Raw genomic sequence first — 15,520 nt, 5'->3', positions numbered from 1 at the left:
CAAATGCACTGTAGTATGTCTTAAAATCTGTATTGTGATGCTGGGTTTCTTTTTGTTGTATAAGATTGCTTTAGCTATTCAGGGTCTCCTGTGTTTCCATATGAATTTCAGCATAATTTTTCTAGATTTGCGAAGAATGTCATATTTTTATTGGGATTTCACTGAATCTGTAAATTACTTTTGGTAGTATGGACATTATGATAATGTTGATTCTTCCAATCCATGAACATAGATTTTTCCATTTTTCTAATGTCATCTTCGATTTCATTCTTTAGTCTTTTGTTATTTTCAGCATAGAAATCGTTGACATCTTTCATTAAATTTATTCCAAAATATTTGATTCTTTTTGGAACTATTGTGAACGGGACTTATATTAAATGTTCTTTCTCTGCCATGGCATTGTCTTGTGTATACAAAGGCTATTGATTTGATTTTTTTTTATTTTATATCCTGCCAATTTACCAAACTCCAAACTCTTATGAATTCTAACAGTCTCTAGTGGAGTCTTTGGATCCCCTTTATATAGAATCATGTCATCTGCAAATAAGGACATTTTGATTTCTTCCTTTCCAATTTGTATCCTTTCATTTCTTTTTCTTGTCTAATGGCTCTGGCTAAAACTATCAGGACTATATTGAGTAGCAGTGGTGAATGGACATCTGTGTCTAGTTCCAAATCTTGGAGGGGATACTTCCAGCTTTTCCCTTTTCAATAGGATGCTGTACATGGGTTTGTCATAATTTGCCTTGATTGTATTGAGGAATGTTCCTTCTATACCCAATTTTCTTAAGGCTTCATCATGAAAGGATGTTGGACTTCATCAAATGCTTCCTCTGCATTTATTGAAATAACCATATGATTTTTGTTCTTCAGGTTATTAATGTGATGTATCTCATTGATTTGCAAATGTTGAACCATCCCTGCATACCAGGGGTAAATCCCACTTGGTCCAAGTGAATGATAGTTATAATTTGCTGTTGGATTCTATTAGCTAATATTTTATTAAGGATTTTTTTTATTTGAAAGTCAGAGTTACACAGAGAGAGGAGAGGCAGAGAGAGAGAGAGAGAGAGAAAGTCTTCCATCCGATGGTTCACTCCCCAATTGGCGGCAACGGCCAGAGCTGCGCCGATCTGAAGCTAGAAGTCAAGAGCTTCTCCCAGGTCTCCCACATGGGTGCAGGGGCCCAAGGACTTGGGCCATCTTCTACTGCTTTCCCAGGCCATAGCAGAGAGCTGAATCAGAAGAGGAGCAGCCGGGACTATAACCGGCGCCCATATAGGATGCCAGCGCTTCAGACCAGGCTGTTAACCAGCTGCGCCAAAGTGCCAGCCCCAGGATTTTTGCATCTATCTTCATCAGGGATATTGGTTTATAGTTCTCTTTCTCTGTTGTATCTTTTTTGACTTAGGAATTAAGGTGAATCAGGCTTCATAGGAGTTTGGGAGGATTCCTTCCCTATCAATTTTTTTGAATGGCTTAATAAGAGTTGGAATTAGTTCTTCTTTAAATGTCTGGTAGAATTCAACATTGAAGTTATCCATATCTGGGCTTTTCTTTTGGGAATGTGTTGAATACTGATTCAATTTCCAATTTGGCTATTGGCTGTTTTGGATTTCTATATCTTCATGACTCAATTTTGGTAGATTGTATGTGTCTAGGAATATATTCATTTGTTCTATGTTTCCCAAATTGTAGGCATACAGATCTTTATAGTAATTACTGATGATTTTTTTAATAATGTGGTATCTATCGTTACATTTCTTTTTCATTTCTGATTTTATTTATTTTTTAGATCGATTTATTTATTTGAAAAGCAGACTTATAGAGAGGCAGAGGCAGAGAGAGAGGGAGAAAGAATTCTTTCATCCATTGGTTCCACTCCCCAGATGCCCACAATGGCTAGAGCTGCACCAATCTGAAGCCAGGAGCCAGGTGCCAGGAGATTCTTCCAGGTGTCCCACAGGGTGCAGGGACCCAAGAACTTCAGCCATCTTCTACTGCTTTTCCAGGTCTTAACAGAAAATTGGATTGGAAGTAGAAAAGCCAGGACTCAAACTGGTGCCCTTATGGGATTCCAGCACCGCAGGTGGAGGCTTTACCCATTACACCATGGCTCTGGCCCCTCTGATTTTGTTGACTTGAGTCTTTTCCCTCTTTTTTGGTTAGTTGGGCCAGTGGTATATCAATTTTGTTTATTTTTTCAGAAAAACAGCTCTTCGTTTCACAGATGTTTTGTGTTTTTTTTCCTTTCAATTTTATTTATTTCTTCTCTATTTTTTAATTATTTATTTCCTCTTACTAATTTTGCATTTTGTTTGTTGTTGTTTTTCTAGGTCCTTGAGATGCATTGATTGCTCATTTATTTGGTACCTTTCTAATTTTTCATATAGGCACTGATTGCTGTAAACTTTCCTCTTAACATGGCTTTTGCTGTACCCCATGTTTTGATTGAATGTATTATCATCTTCATTTGTATCCAGAAATTTTTTTTATTTCTCTTTTGATTTCTTCTGTGACCCACTGTTGCACATGATCTAGAGATTCTTGAACTGTTGATTTCCAGCTTTGTTCTATTGTGGTCAGAGAAGATGCATGGTATATATTGATTTTTTTTTTAATTTGCTGATACTTGTCTTGATGGCCTAGCATATGGTTTATCCTAGAGAAAGTACTATGCACCGGTGAGAAGAATGTGTATTCTATAAGTGTGGGGTGAAAAGTTCTGTAGCTATCAGTTAGGTCCATTTGGCCCATAGTTTTGATTAGCTGCATTATTTCATTGTTGATTTTCTGTCCTGTTGATCTGTTCATTGATGAAAGTGGGGTATTGAAGTCCCCTGTTACTGTTGTACTGTAGTCTATCTTTTTCTTTAGATCCATTGACATTTCTTTTAAATAGCCAGTGCCCTGTAATTGGGTGCATATATACTTATTATAGTCATATATTCCTGTTGAATTGATCTCTTAATCATTACATAGTGGCCCTCTATGTCTCTTTTAACAGTTCTTATGTTAAAGTCTATTTTGTCTGATATTAGGATGGCAGCACCTGAACTTTTTTGCTTTCTGTTAACATGAGATATCTTTTTCAATCCTTTCACTTTCAATGTGTGTGTATTTTTGGTGATGAGATGAGTTTCTCATAAGTAGCAAATAGATGGGTTGTGTTTTTTAATCCATTCAGCCAGTCTGTTATCTTTTAACTGGAGAGTTGAGGCCATTTACATTCAAGGTGATCATTGATAAGAACATAGCCCTTCCACTGTTCTGTAAATATTCCTGTTATTTACTTTGGATTCTTTTGTACTTTTACTACAGTTTTTCAGCCTTCACATTCTTTCATAATAATGACTATCTTTCTGTGCTTCTGTGTATAGCACATCCTTAAGCATCTTTTGTAAGGCTGGACAAATGGTGATAAATTCTTTTAATATCCACTTGTTGTGAAAGATCTTTATTTCACTTTCATTCATAAATAATGGCTTTGCTGCATACAGTGTCCTGTGTTGACAGTTTTTTCTTCTTTTAAAACTTGGACCATATCTTGCCATTCTCTTCTAGCCTGTAGTGTTTCTGATGAGAAGTCAAATGTGCATCTAATTGGAGATCCTCTGAAAGTAATCTGGGCTTTAACTTTTTATTTTAATTTCTTCTGCAATGAAATTGATCATCACTTTCAGTACTAGAAAGCCTTTTTTTGGTAAATATATAACCAAGGCTCATTTTTTATTACATTTCCAGCATATTGGCAAATGTTGGCATTTATCTATATATTCTACATATTAATCCTTCACCAATTATGAACATAAGAAATCTATTTTCCTTGTCTGTTTTTATTAATTTTTATTAATAGGTAAAAATAAAATATAAAACATAAATAAATTTATAAATAAAAAATAAAATTTTAATGTATTTAACCTGATAAAGCACACCACATCCAACCCCCAACACATATGCTCTAATTTTTTTCTAAATTGCTATAGTAGCTTGGATTTATTAATAGTTTATCTCAGTTTCAGAATTTATCTTTCAATTTTCTTCAACTACAATGGAAGAGTTTCACTGGACATTTCCTTTGTAGAAGTCATAAGAATATTTTTACTTATTTACGAAACTGTGCTATTTCATTAGTACTCCTGAGATTTACTAAAATCATTATTACATCATTAATAGTGTTTAAAGTATTCTTTTGCTTGCTAATTCCATTTAATTTATACAGACTTTTAGATATTTTTGTGGCTATAATGAGTGATATTTTATCCTCCATTATGTGATTTGTTTGATTTTTGCTGATATGCCAGAATGCTAATTTTTTTTAAAAAATTATTTATTTATTTGAAAGTCAGAGATACATAGAGAGAGGAGAGGCAGAAAGAGAGAGAGAGAGGTCTTCCATCTGATGGTTCATTCCCCAATTGGCTGCAACAGCCAGAGCTGCACAGGTCCGGAGCCAGGAGCCAGGAGCCAGGAGCCAGGAGCTTCTTACGGGTCTCCCACGTGGGTGCAGGGGCCCAAAAACTTGGGACATCGTCTACTGCTTTCCCAGGCCTAGCAGAGAGCTGAATTGGAAGTGGAGCAGCTGGGTCTCGAACGGGCGCCAATATGGGATGCCGGTGATTCAGGCCAGGGTGTTAACCTGCTGCGCCATAGTGCTGGCCCTGCTAATATTTTTTTTTTTTTAATTTTTGACAGGCAGAGTGGGCAGTGAGAGAGAGAGACAGAGAGAAAGGTCTTCCTTTTGCCGTTGGTTCACCCTCCAATGGCCGCCGCAGTTGGCGCGCTGCGGCCGGCGCACAGCGCTGTTCCGATGGAAGGAGCCAGGTGCTTCTCCTGGTCTCCCATGGGGTGCAGGGCCCAAGCACTTGGGCCATCCTCCACTGCACTCCCTGGCCACAGCAGAGAGCTGGCCTGGAAGAGGGGCAACCGGGACAGGATCGGTGCCCCGACTGGGACTAGAACCCAGGGTGCCGGCGCCGCAAGGCGGAGGATTAGCCTAGTGAGCCGCGGCGCCGGCAATATTTTTAATTAACATAGTTTCAGTATGATTATGGGCAGCAGTGATGTGAGCATACTTTTTTCACCAAGTTTAAAGGGAATGTTCCTTTTTCTTCTCAAGTATACTTTCTTTAGTTTTAAAAATGTTTATGATTTCTATAAGCTTAAGAAAAGTTTTCTATTACTGGTTATCTTCATTAATGGGAACTAAGTATTAGTAAATGATTTTTTAAAAGTTATTTAATGTTCAACCATCTTTTAATATCAACTTTTAAAAAATCAGTTTATAGGTTTTATTGTTATTATATAAGACATGGAACACATTCCTGTTTACTATTTAAAACAAATGCTTTAAATTTTTATTTCTATATTCTTCAGGCACATTGATAGATATTTCTGTGAATATCAAATAGTTAGTCAGAAAAGGAACTCTTAATTATGTTTTCTAAATGGGAAAATATTACCTACTCTTCCGTGATTTACCGTGATATGTAGCTTCTTGGAAATAATAGAGCAAATCCAGTGAAAAGGGCCCTATAGTCTTAACTCTCCCATAGAATATCATGTAAATGTCCTGGACATTAACTGTGTTTTTTTCCACAAATCATTCTACTTGTATTAGTATCAGATTTTTTTTCCTTTGTGAGAAATTGAAAGAACTACTTAGGAAAAGAAAAAGGATTCATTTATAAAAATTTAAAGCAATATTTAAGCAGTACTTACACTGTGCCATGACTCCTTCAAGCCCTTGGTATATATTTATACATGTGTTTCTCATACTAACCTTCAGGAAATACTGTTATAACCAGCATTTTAGCAATGAAACACAGAATGAAAGTGAATCACCCAAGATAACACAGTGAGTGAATGTCAGAATACCATTGGACTCAGAGGGTCTCAACCATCATCTCATCAATATTTTAATCTAATACTTTTGCCAGCTTATTTTCTAAAATATAAGCAATATATTTTATCACAGAAGAATTATGTGATAAACCATTTTAAATCACTTAAAATGATATAAGACCTTAATAAAGTAGAAATTCTGAAAACTGCATGTGTTACACATTGAGGCTAATCCAGAATCACAGGCAGGCTGTATATTGTATGGTTTGTATAGTATGTATTATGATCTATTTGACATGAATTTTCCCTGGATATAATCTTTCTCATCTGTGTATGAAAACACTTGTCATAAAAATGTTGCATAATTTACAGGGTTCTAATCCCAGTAGGGGCGCCAGATTCTGTCCCGGTTGCCCCCCTTCCAGTCCAGCTCTCTGCTGTGGCCCGGGAAGGCAGTGGAGGATGGCCCAAGTGCTTGGGCCCTGCACCTGCAAGGGAGACCAGGAGAAGCACCTGGTTCCTGGCTTCGGATCAGCGCGGTGCGCTGGCCACAGCGCGCCGGCCGCAGCAGCCATTGGAGGGTGAACCAGTGGTAAAGGAAGCCATTTCTCTCTGTCTCTCTCTCTCACTGTCCTCTCTGCCTGTCAAAAAAATTTTTAAAAAATGTTGCATAATTTGGAAGAATTTTATATGTGTGTTTTTATGACTTATTCATATGGCATTTATAAAGTATAACATTGTTCAGTAGAAAGAGGAAACATTATTTTCTTCTAATATTTATGTGATATAAGGTAACAGTAGTATTTCCAATATAATTTTTTTAAAGATTTATTTATTTATTTGAAAGTCAGAGTTACATAGAGAGAGGAGAGGCAGAGAGAAAGAGAGGACTTCCATCTGATATTTCACTCCCTAATTAGCTGCAAAGGCAGGTGCTGCGCTGATCTGAAGCCAGGAACTAGGAGCTTCTTCCAGGTCTCCCATGCAGATACAGGTGCCCAAAGACTTGGGCCATCTTCTAATGTTTTCCCAGGCCATTGCACAGAGCCAGATCAGAAGTGGAGCAGCTGGGTCTTGAACAGTGTCCATATGGGATGCCAGTGCTTCAGGTCAGGGCATTAACCTGCTGTGCCACAGCGTCAGCCCCTCCAATATAATTTTTAAAGTGTTAGTACTCTGTATGGTACATATTAAGTTCTGATGCTTGGTTTTTAAGGCACATGCAACATTGTCCATGACTGTTTTGTCTTAATTAATTAGCATTTTGGGCACTTTGAAAATTGTACTTTCCACCTTAAATTTGCAGCACCTTGTTTTTGGAATTAAGTCATTCATCGCATACCTGATTCCAGATGTACCAAAGGGCCTCCGTGAACGAATACGACGAGAGAAGTACTTAGTCCAAGAGATGATGTATGAGGCTGAACTGGAGCATTTGCAACAAGAACGGAGAAAAAGTGGTCAGCCTGTTCACCATGAATGGCCTTAGTTGATACCTGTTGCCAAGGGGAGGTGATACCATTAATGTGAAGGAATGTTGACGACTACAAATTCTAGGTGGGATCTAGGAGGATGGCGTACCTGGCAAACCATATGGAATGTGGTTACTTGGAAATGTGCTACTTGGAAATGTGTCACAGCCAGTTCTCGGGTTGGGAATATTCAAGCTTCTAGAAAAGAAAAAAGATTATCATGAACCCAGAAGAGGGTTAAATTTACATTTCATGAAGCTAGGATCTAACTCTCAGAACAAGAGTCATGTGTTTGTAGATCTCTGCCTTCCATTAGTGGCATTAGACTTAAAAGGGTGATGGTTAGGTTTCTAGAGACAGATTTCCATGTAAATGTCCACAAACCAAGCATGAAATAAAGTATTATGTGGTCTTCATTCACATGCTGATCTGACTGTAGAACCTCCTGTTGAGTTGAGAAGCTTACAGGTAATGACCTAAATCAATTTTTGCCTTTGCTGCCAAAACTCCCTTTCCCTTCAGCTTACAGGTTGGTAAGAATCGCCCCTATCTCTTGCTGAGATTTGTATCTGTGCCATAGCACAATTATGCTGCTCTATGTTCACTATGCAGTTGAAAATTTGCATATCACCTTTAGTATCAAACCAAAAACTAAGATTCCAAAAAGAATATCATTCACTGACATGATTTTTAATTGCATTGGCTGCATTCAAGTCTGTTTAATCACTGGCAGAACCAGTTGCACTGCACATTTTTTTGTACTAAATGCCAATACAGTCACAGATTTTTACAACATGAATGGTTAGTCTTGTATTATTTAGAACACGACTATTTATACTCTACTAAAGAAGTCTGTCTTAGAATATCTTTAATTTTTCACGCTGTAATTTGTTACAGCTGTCACAGAATGTTACCTTGAAATGCTGTAAATATATTTGTTTTCCTTGTACCTTTGCACCTTGGCAGTATATAATGCAAGTTACAGTTTCTGCAGCTCTGAGACCAATTAGTCTGTATCCTACTGTTATAGCTCTATTCAGGAAAGCTGAAGCAAAATGCTCAGCAACACTTAACGCTTTCACAACAATGTGCACTCTGACTCATGAGCTAATGACGATAATGCACGAATGTGAACTTATATTGTTTGTAAGATAATACATTCTTGAATTTTACTTTTTCATCACTGAAGGAAGTTTTCTGTTTCTGATTTCTTTGATAGATTGATTTGGTTTATTTAAGAATTCTCTAAAAAGAAGGTCAGATTAATTGTGGAAGATATAATTGTGCTTTGTTATAGAATTCGCTTTTCCTTATCAACATCCTGATGAAGCAGGGACAATGTGGTATTCAACTAAAGAAAGTTCAGAGGAGGCATAAGCTGAGCTGAAGTGAGAGAAAATATTGTAGAATTAAATACAAGTTTTCTTGTAAAACAAGGAAATCTAAGTTTTTCTGCCCTTGGAATTGAAGGAATCCGATACACTCACACATGTTTTATGTATGTGTATATATATATATATATAATATACATATGTATACATATATATAATTATTGTTTTATGCCCAGTGAGGCAAAATGGAGTTATTTACAAATTTTAAAATATCAGATTAAACATAGTAGAGCTAACATGACTTTGTATACATGTGAATGTTTCCTAGTAAGAAAGTTATAAAATTTATTTTGCTAGGAAACTTTTATAATTCAAAAGCTGAATCGATTATAGTAGCTTCATTGTTTCTTTGGTCAAGAATACTCACTTCTCTGTTTGCCCAGTGTTTCAGAGGAAAGGGAAGAGTCTGAGACTCTAAACATGCCTCCCTGCCCTTGCTAAATGCAACTTCTCCCTCAGACTGTAGTAATTAATACCACTAGCCACACAACAGAGATTTAATTGGGTATACAAAGCAGAGATATTTGTCTTATAGTAGAGATAATAATAATAATAATGGTTACTGTGTCCTGAGAACTCCTCTCTTTCCAAGTTCTTACATTGTTCCATCAAGGTTTAAAATAATTTTGATTCTTAGGAAAAAGAGAAAGATATTTTATTAAAGGTTATATATTGATTTAGAAAATGCCTTCTCTGCTATTCTTGAAACAGATGTGAAAAATAGAGAAATAAAACATTACCTGACATGTTTCTTTTGTGAAGAATTGCAGTAGAAGTTAGCTATGCCTTCATCATTGACAGTTAAATATTGATAGACCTTCATAATATCTTAGTTTCTGATCACTCTGCTTTAGTTTAGAGAAATATTTTATAACATGAATTTCATATGAATGCAAATTGTTTCTCAAGGATTTATAGCACACACTATTTTCTCAGGAACTCTGGATTACATGAATGCTGCTTATATATTTTCTATTCTAACTTGTCTTTTCAAGCAAATGACTAATATAAATGTGCATGCAGCCTGCCTTGACAAGTTATTCAAAGCTGAAGAGCTTTCACAGTATAGTGTGTGGGAAACTGCTCTAGAATGTAGCTGAAACAGTTTGAAATTGTCTTAGTCTGTGCACGCACTTTCAGAGAAAATGCTGCTGAATGACTGCATGATACCCTTCTAAATGCTGCACATTCTTCCGAAATTGCTCTTAGCACAATCTATTGTACAATGAAATAAGTAGAAAAATTTTTAACTCAATAAATTATCCTTCCATATGGTATTTTTCCTATAATTTGCATGTTAATTTTAATTATTCTTCTTTTATAAATGTTAAATTGAGATTTGTGAAGTATGTATGGGGAGGGGCATTGCTCATTCTTTAGGTCTATGGGGAAATACTTTCTCATTCTTAAAAGCTTTTATCCCACTCTTGAAAAGTTTTGACTATTCTTCAGATAAGAACATTATTATCATCGAGCCATTTGCATATTACCAAGCAAATGGAATACCACACTCATCCTAATTGTGATTTCTGCTACAAGATATGAGAGAGTAATAATATTTCTATCAGACAGATCTTTTTTTGCATGTATACCGGTTCCATAATTACCATGAAAACCTGCTTGGAAAAGGAATTTTTCCATACATATAGTATATGCCAAGGGGGAGGACATGCAAGGGCACTGTAGCCAGCTATCAATAATATGCTACCAATTTCTCCATTTTTTTTAAGTTGATGGTAAAAATTGAAAATTCATGTTGTCTGCCGAGTTACTTAGTTGATATGACTATATTACTAGCCAGTCAGTCAACTGACTGGTAAACATAGGTCCAGGATGTGTTTGTGTGTGTGTATATCTGTGTGTGTGCACTTGAACTCCCATTATTGTCATACTTTTTTGAAAGAGTCAGTGAGTACGAGATCTCTTTAAGACATGTGTAATTCAGTCCTTTTGTGGTCATCAGATATTTCTTCTGTACACTCCCACCCCCATCATAGTATTGTAATGGGCTCCAGGGATAGTTTTAAGATTTATTCAGTGAATCGATTAGCATCTTGTCTCATTCCTAGTATTCTTAGGAGCTCAGAAGAGAGCCTTTTAGGAATAGCATGGAAAACTTGGTTTCTGATGGAAAAGTAAGCATTTTTGCTGCGGGCATTTCTATCTGAAATGAAGTTTGCTTGAATCATTGATCAATCCAGATTCCTGCTAACTAGAACTTATGTCTTTGTAGTGGAGACAAGTTGTCTTCAAATGAACTTTCCATCTGGGTCCATATGAAAAACCATACTCATGACCTCATTTGATGGCTTTCTTTCTAGAAAATGTAATGATACAGCCCCTGCCTCCTAGCAACATCTGCATTGTGGAGTCTTTATCAGGAATGCAAAATGAAAGCAGACAGCTGACAGAAAAGAGTCTTATAATTGGCACCCAATTCAATCTCTGGTACTGTCAATGGAAATTTATAGATACAGTCATACTGCTTTATGACTGTGCCAGTATAATACTCCCTAGAGAAGGCCTCCTGTTCCATACTCAACTGGTCCCAAGAAGGATTCTACATTGCACTAGACAGTCAACTGTCTGGATGTTGTTTTACACATTTCCCTAAGAAGGAAGAAGTTGAGAGTGTTCAAGACTAAGCATGCACTGACTTCCTCAATACCTTTTTTTTTCCCTCATTTTAAATCCCTGTGGGGAAAAAAAGGCAATGTCTGCTCTCTTTGTTTTCCAGAAAGCAAAACATCCTAAATTATTTGTTGAAAACAGAGTTAAGCAGGCCTGTTGAAATCGTAAGCACACACACACACAAATTTTGTCATGTGGGCAGCTAGTCCCACATAATACTCAAGCTGCCTCAGTATCATTTTAACTATGTAGCCAGTGTCCACACAACTCAGTGCCACCAGATGAATTCTTTCAGGGAAACAGAATATCTTCTCTGACAAGCACTATGAATCAACTTTTCCCAATGATTGTTTTCCAGTATACTTTTCTTGATTAATTTGTCTAAGTGAGAAGAAAGTGTTTTAATGGCTTGAAAATTCTGACAACAAAGCTAAATATAGAAGCAATGTTTGGAAATGGCACTCAACAGAAAGGAGGACTTTTTTCCCTCATTTTCTTATTTTTATTTCTTTTTCTTCTTCCCCTTATATATATTAATTTTAGATTCTAATGGCACCTTATTTTCAGTGTTATAGGTGAAAATGCCCTTAAAAATTTATGCAATTTTTCTTTCAAGGTTGTGTGTCCACTGGCCTGATTATTGTATTTTTAAAATAGCAAAGTGATATTAGGGTTCTGGAATTGTCAAGGGAATGTGCACATGGACAGAAGAGACAAAGCACAAACATTTTGGCTTTCAGCAAACACATTAAATTGCAAACATATATTTAGTCAGATAATTATAAACATTGATTTTTTACTCTCTATGATTTACATGAAAATATTTAAAATATACAGTATATATTGTTAATCATTAAGCAGTCCTTCCAAGCTGTCACCAAAAAGTAAAGCCAATTTAAGGAAGCTGTGCTCACTTGAGCTAGTCTGATCGGTTTTTGAGATCATGCCTACAGGTCAGCATTCTTGAAAGTAGTATCGAGAAAAGATACAGAAACATTTATAGTCCAACTTGCAAATCATTCAGTAACATTACCTAATTGCTTAATTGTAAGTTCAGTCTAACTATATTATAATCCTGCAGTTAGGTCATTTGGGGATTGCTGACTTATTTTCTTACATGGCAGTTATATTAGGACATTAAATAAATATACTACATGAAACATTTTTTAGTTTTTTTTTATTATGTGTCTAATGGAGATTCTGTAATGAGGACTAGGTGTTCTGAATGACTGTGTATATACTTACTTTAACATCTTAAAACACAAATGAATTGTGATTTCTGGAAATTCCTCAGAACAAAGGTCAAAGTCCACAAAAGATATTAGCATTATATACTTTTTTCTTGATTAATAGTTCTTATTTTATTAATTTTCAAATTTTTCTTGATGCTTCTTTCTGTGTGTGTGTGTGAGAGAGAGAGAGAAAGAGAGAGAATTATGAGAATTATGTGGTCTAAGCACTGGGTATACAAAGTATAACAAACATTACTCAAAACACTGAAAAAGAAGTCATGATCTGTAGTGTGGCAAACCTTATTTAAACATATATTTGTGTGTTTACCTGGTAGAACTGCCTTAACCTTTATGGTTTACAAAAATATTTTAATGTAGGTGATTACAATGCATCTCACTGTTAATCCTGTGGAAACTATTCATATTGATCATTTCAATGCACTTTAATCATAATTTAACTTTGAAACAACTGATTGAAATAATCATATATCTATTTTTATTCCACATTTTTTTCCTAAAATTAACTAGTTGAATAAACATAATTTTAAAATTAGAAATACATAGGGACTTCAGAAATTTGTTGTAAAAGGAATTAAAATATAAGTTTATTTTGGTGCAAAAATTTTTGCAATACATGTATGGTTTTTTCAAAACCATATTTTCATAAACTTTTTATAGTACCCTTCTAATCCACTACTGTAAAATTTAAAAAAAAGAATTTTGGAAATACACAAACATCTTACAAAATTTCCTACTGATATACAGAGATGTTGTTGTAAATGAATATTTTCCTCCATATGGAAGATTGTTTTTCTAGTTTTTGATGACAGCCTGGAAGTCCAAGTAAAGGTCATGTTGTGAAATATGTATAAGATTAAGTCTTTGTCTTCTGAAGATGATATTTCATACACGAAAAGTACAGTATTGGAAAGTTGGCTTAGGAGTGTTTGTTATTCACAAAAGTGTATTAAAATCAACACAGATTTCCTTGGGGGATTGAAATGGGAGAAGAAATAACAGTGGTGGCTCTTTCCAAGATTTACAAATAAAAAGAACCCATTATGTGATTTACTATTGCTTTCTATTTATAATTGATAAATTTGAATATTAGTATCATGTTAATATGTACAATTGGCAATATCAGATAAATTTTAGTTGCTTGAAAATGGGTTATATTTCAAGGTTAACCTTGATAAAAGTGGTTACCTTTACAATAAAACTAGCTACTTTGCAATATTGAGATTAAGCACATGAGATTTCTGAATATATATACATATATATTCATATCTACAGCTAAAGCTTCTGTAAAATGTTAAAATAATTTCTTTCTAAGGGAATAATTAAAAGGAGATTCCTCTATTTTTTTCTATTTCTGATCTTTGTAATAATGTTTGATTAGCATTGTAATACCATAAAATATTTCAAAAATATACTTTGAAATGATGCTTGAAAATCTCTTGGCATGTGGCTTGTGTTTTTCTCTTTAGAATGAAACAGTGTAGTTATATAAAGTCAACAGATAATAAAACTCACACTGAGCAAGTATTATTTGAATTAAGCAAAGGGAAAGCCCCTCCACTTCTGTTGTTATTCAATCACAGTTGCTTTGAACTGTGCATTGAGTAATAAACTTGGGATGCTGTTTACTTATCAAGGTTTACATGTACAAATGTAATAATAAATCACAAATATGAATAATGCGTTTTTCAGTAATAAACTTATTTATCTTTATAATAGTAGTTTTCTTTTTATTTCAAAAACTGAAGATCATGAAAAAAAAGTCATTCTCTGGAAAATAATGTTGTATTAACATTGGCATTAAACATACTACTACTTGGAAATAGTATGACCTTTAACTCAGACATTATATTTATCTTATTTTTCTAATCCTCAACATACACCAATAATCCATGTTCTAAGCCAATGTGTTGAAAATCCTGGAGAGAAACAATGTAACAATTTCAAGTAAGATTAACATCATTTCCTTCCTACGCTCCATATATTCATTCAATATTGAGCTTGCAATAGTCAATATGGGCTGGGCACTGCTCTGAGCACTTTATATGACTTCAGCTCCTCACAATGCCCCTATGACATAGGAGCAACTTTTGATTGGTGAATAAACTAAAGCTTCAAAGTCTTGCCCCAAATTTCTGAGATAATTTCTGTCAGAACATGCATTTGAAGTTAAGCCATTTGACCCCCATACCCACTGCAATCAATAAGCTGTACTTTTGCTCTAAATGGTTTATAAATATAAGACAATCATCAAAATAATTTCATTCAAAATGAGTAATGAAGCATTGAGGTAACACTGTTCAATTCTTAGCAGTATCTGTGATTGAGTTTGAAAGGTCTGGAGACTGCCCTGAGTTTCACACACCTGGGACTATTCTAGGAATTCATAGCAGCATTTGTTGAGAAACTCCCTAGGCACTGTATGGCAAAACTATCCACACATTTAATCCATTACCATGGCATGAATTGATCTTGGCACTGGATGGGGCTTACCACTAATGGTCTTGATACAGCTCTGAGGTGAAATTCCTAGGGAAAAGCAAATGTAGGGGAGGAATGCTATTAATAAAATCTATTGACTGTGCACTTCTTAGTTTCCTTCTACATCACTACACAATAAATATCACTGTGAAAGATGGCTTTCTGTGGATTTTTCTCTACCCACAGCCTTCAATTTTTGCATGTTTGTTCTATTGGGAAGACTGAGAAGGGAATCTTTATAACAACCTCTAAATACTCTTGAAATGTTGCCTTTTACTCTAATTGATTCCAATATGCAAGAGAAGGCTAAGCTGTTTTTGTGTTAAGAATATTATAATAGCAATAACAATATCTTCCAATTGTATGGCATTTTATGCCTTTAGTAACACTCCTAGTAGAACTAAGATCCTAAATAATCCTTTTCAGGAAAAGTCATGACTCTGTGAAATGT

The 15,520-nt window shown here is 35.2% G+C and overlaps 1 protein-coding gene across 1 annotated transcript in view; it reads left to right on the top strand.

The window, feature by feature from the left end:
- Positions 1–7,333, top strand: part of ANO3 (anoctamin 3) — a 418,996-nt gene extending 411,663 nt beyond the window's left edge. Inside the window, 1 exon segment of the mRNA XM_062198061.1 lies at positions 7,151–7,333. Coding sequence (XP_062054045.1) covers positions 7,151–7,333 — 183 coding nt within the window.
- The last annotated feature ends 8,187 nt before the right edge of the window (positions 7,334–15,520 follow it).

Source organism: Lepus europaeus, chromosome 7 (genome assembly GCF_033115175.1).
Source record: "Lepus europaeus isolate LE1 chromosome 7, mLepTim1.pri, whole genome shotgun sequence".
Classification (NCBI taxonomy): domain Eukaryota; kingdom Metazoa; phylum Chordata; class Mammalia; order Lagomorpha; family Leporidae; genus Lepus; species Lepus europaeus.
Note: the sequence above shows the minus strand (reverse complement) of the source record. Positions and strands in the feature narration are given on the sequence as shown.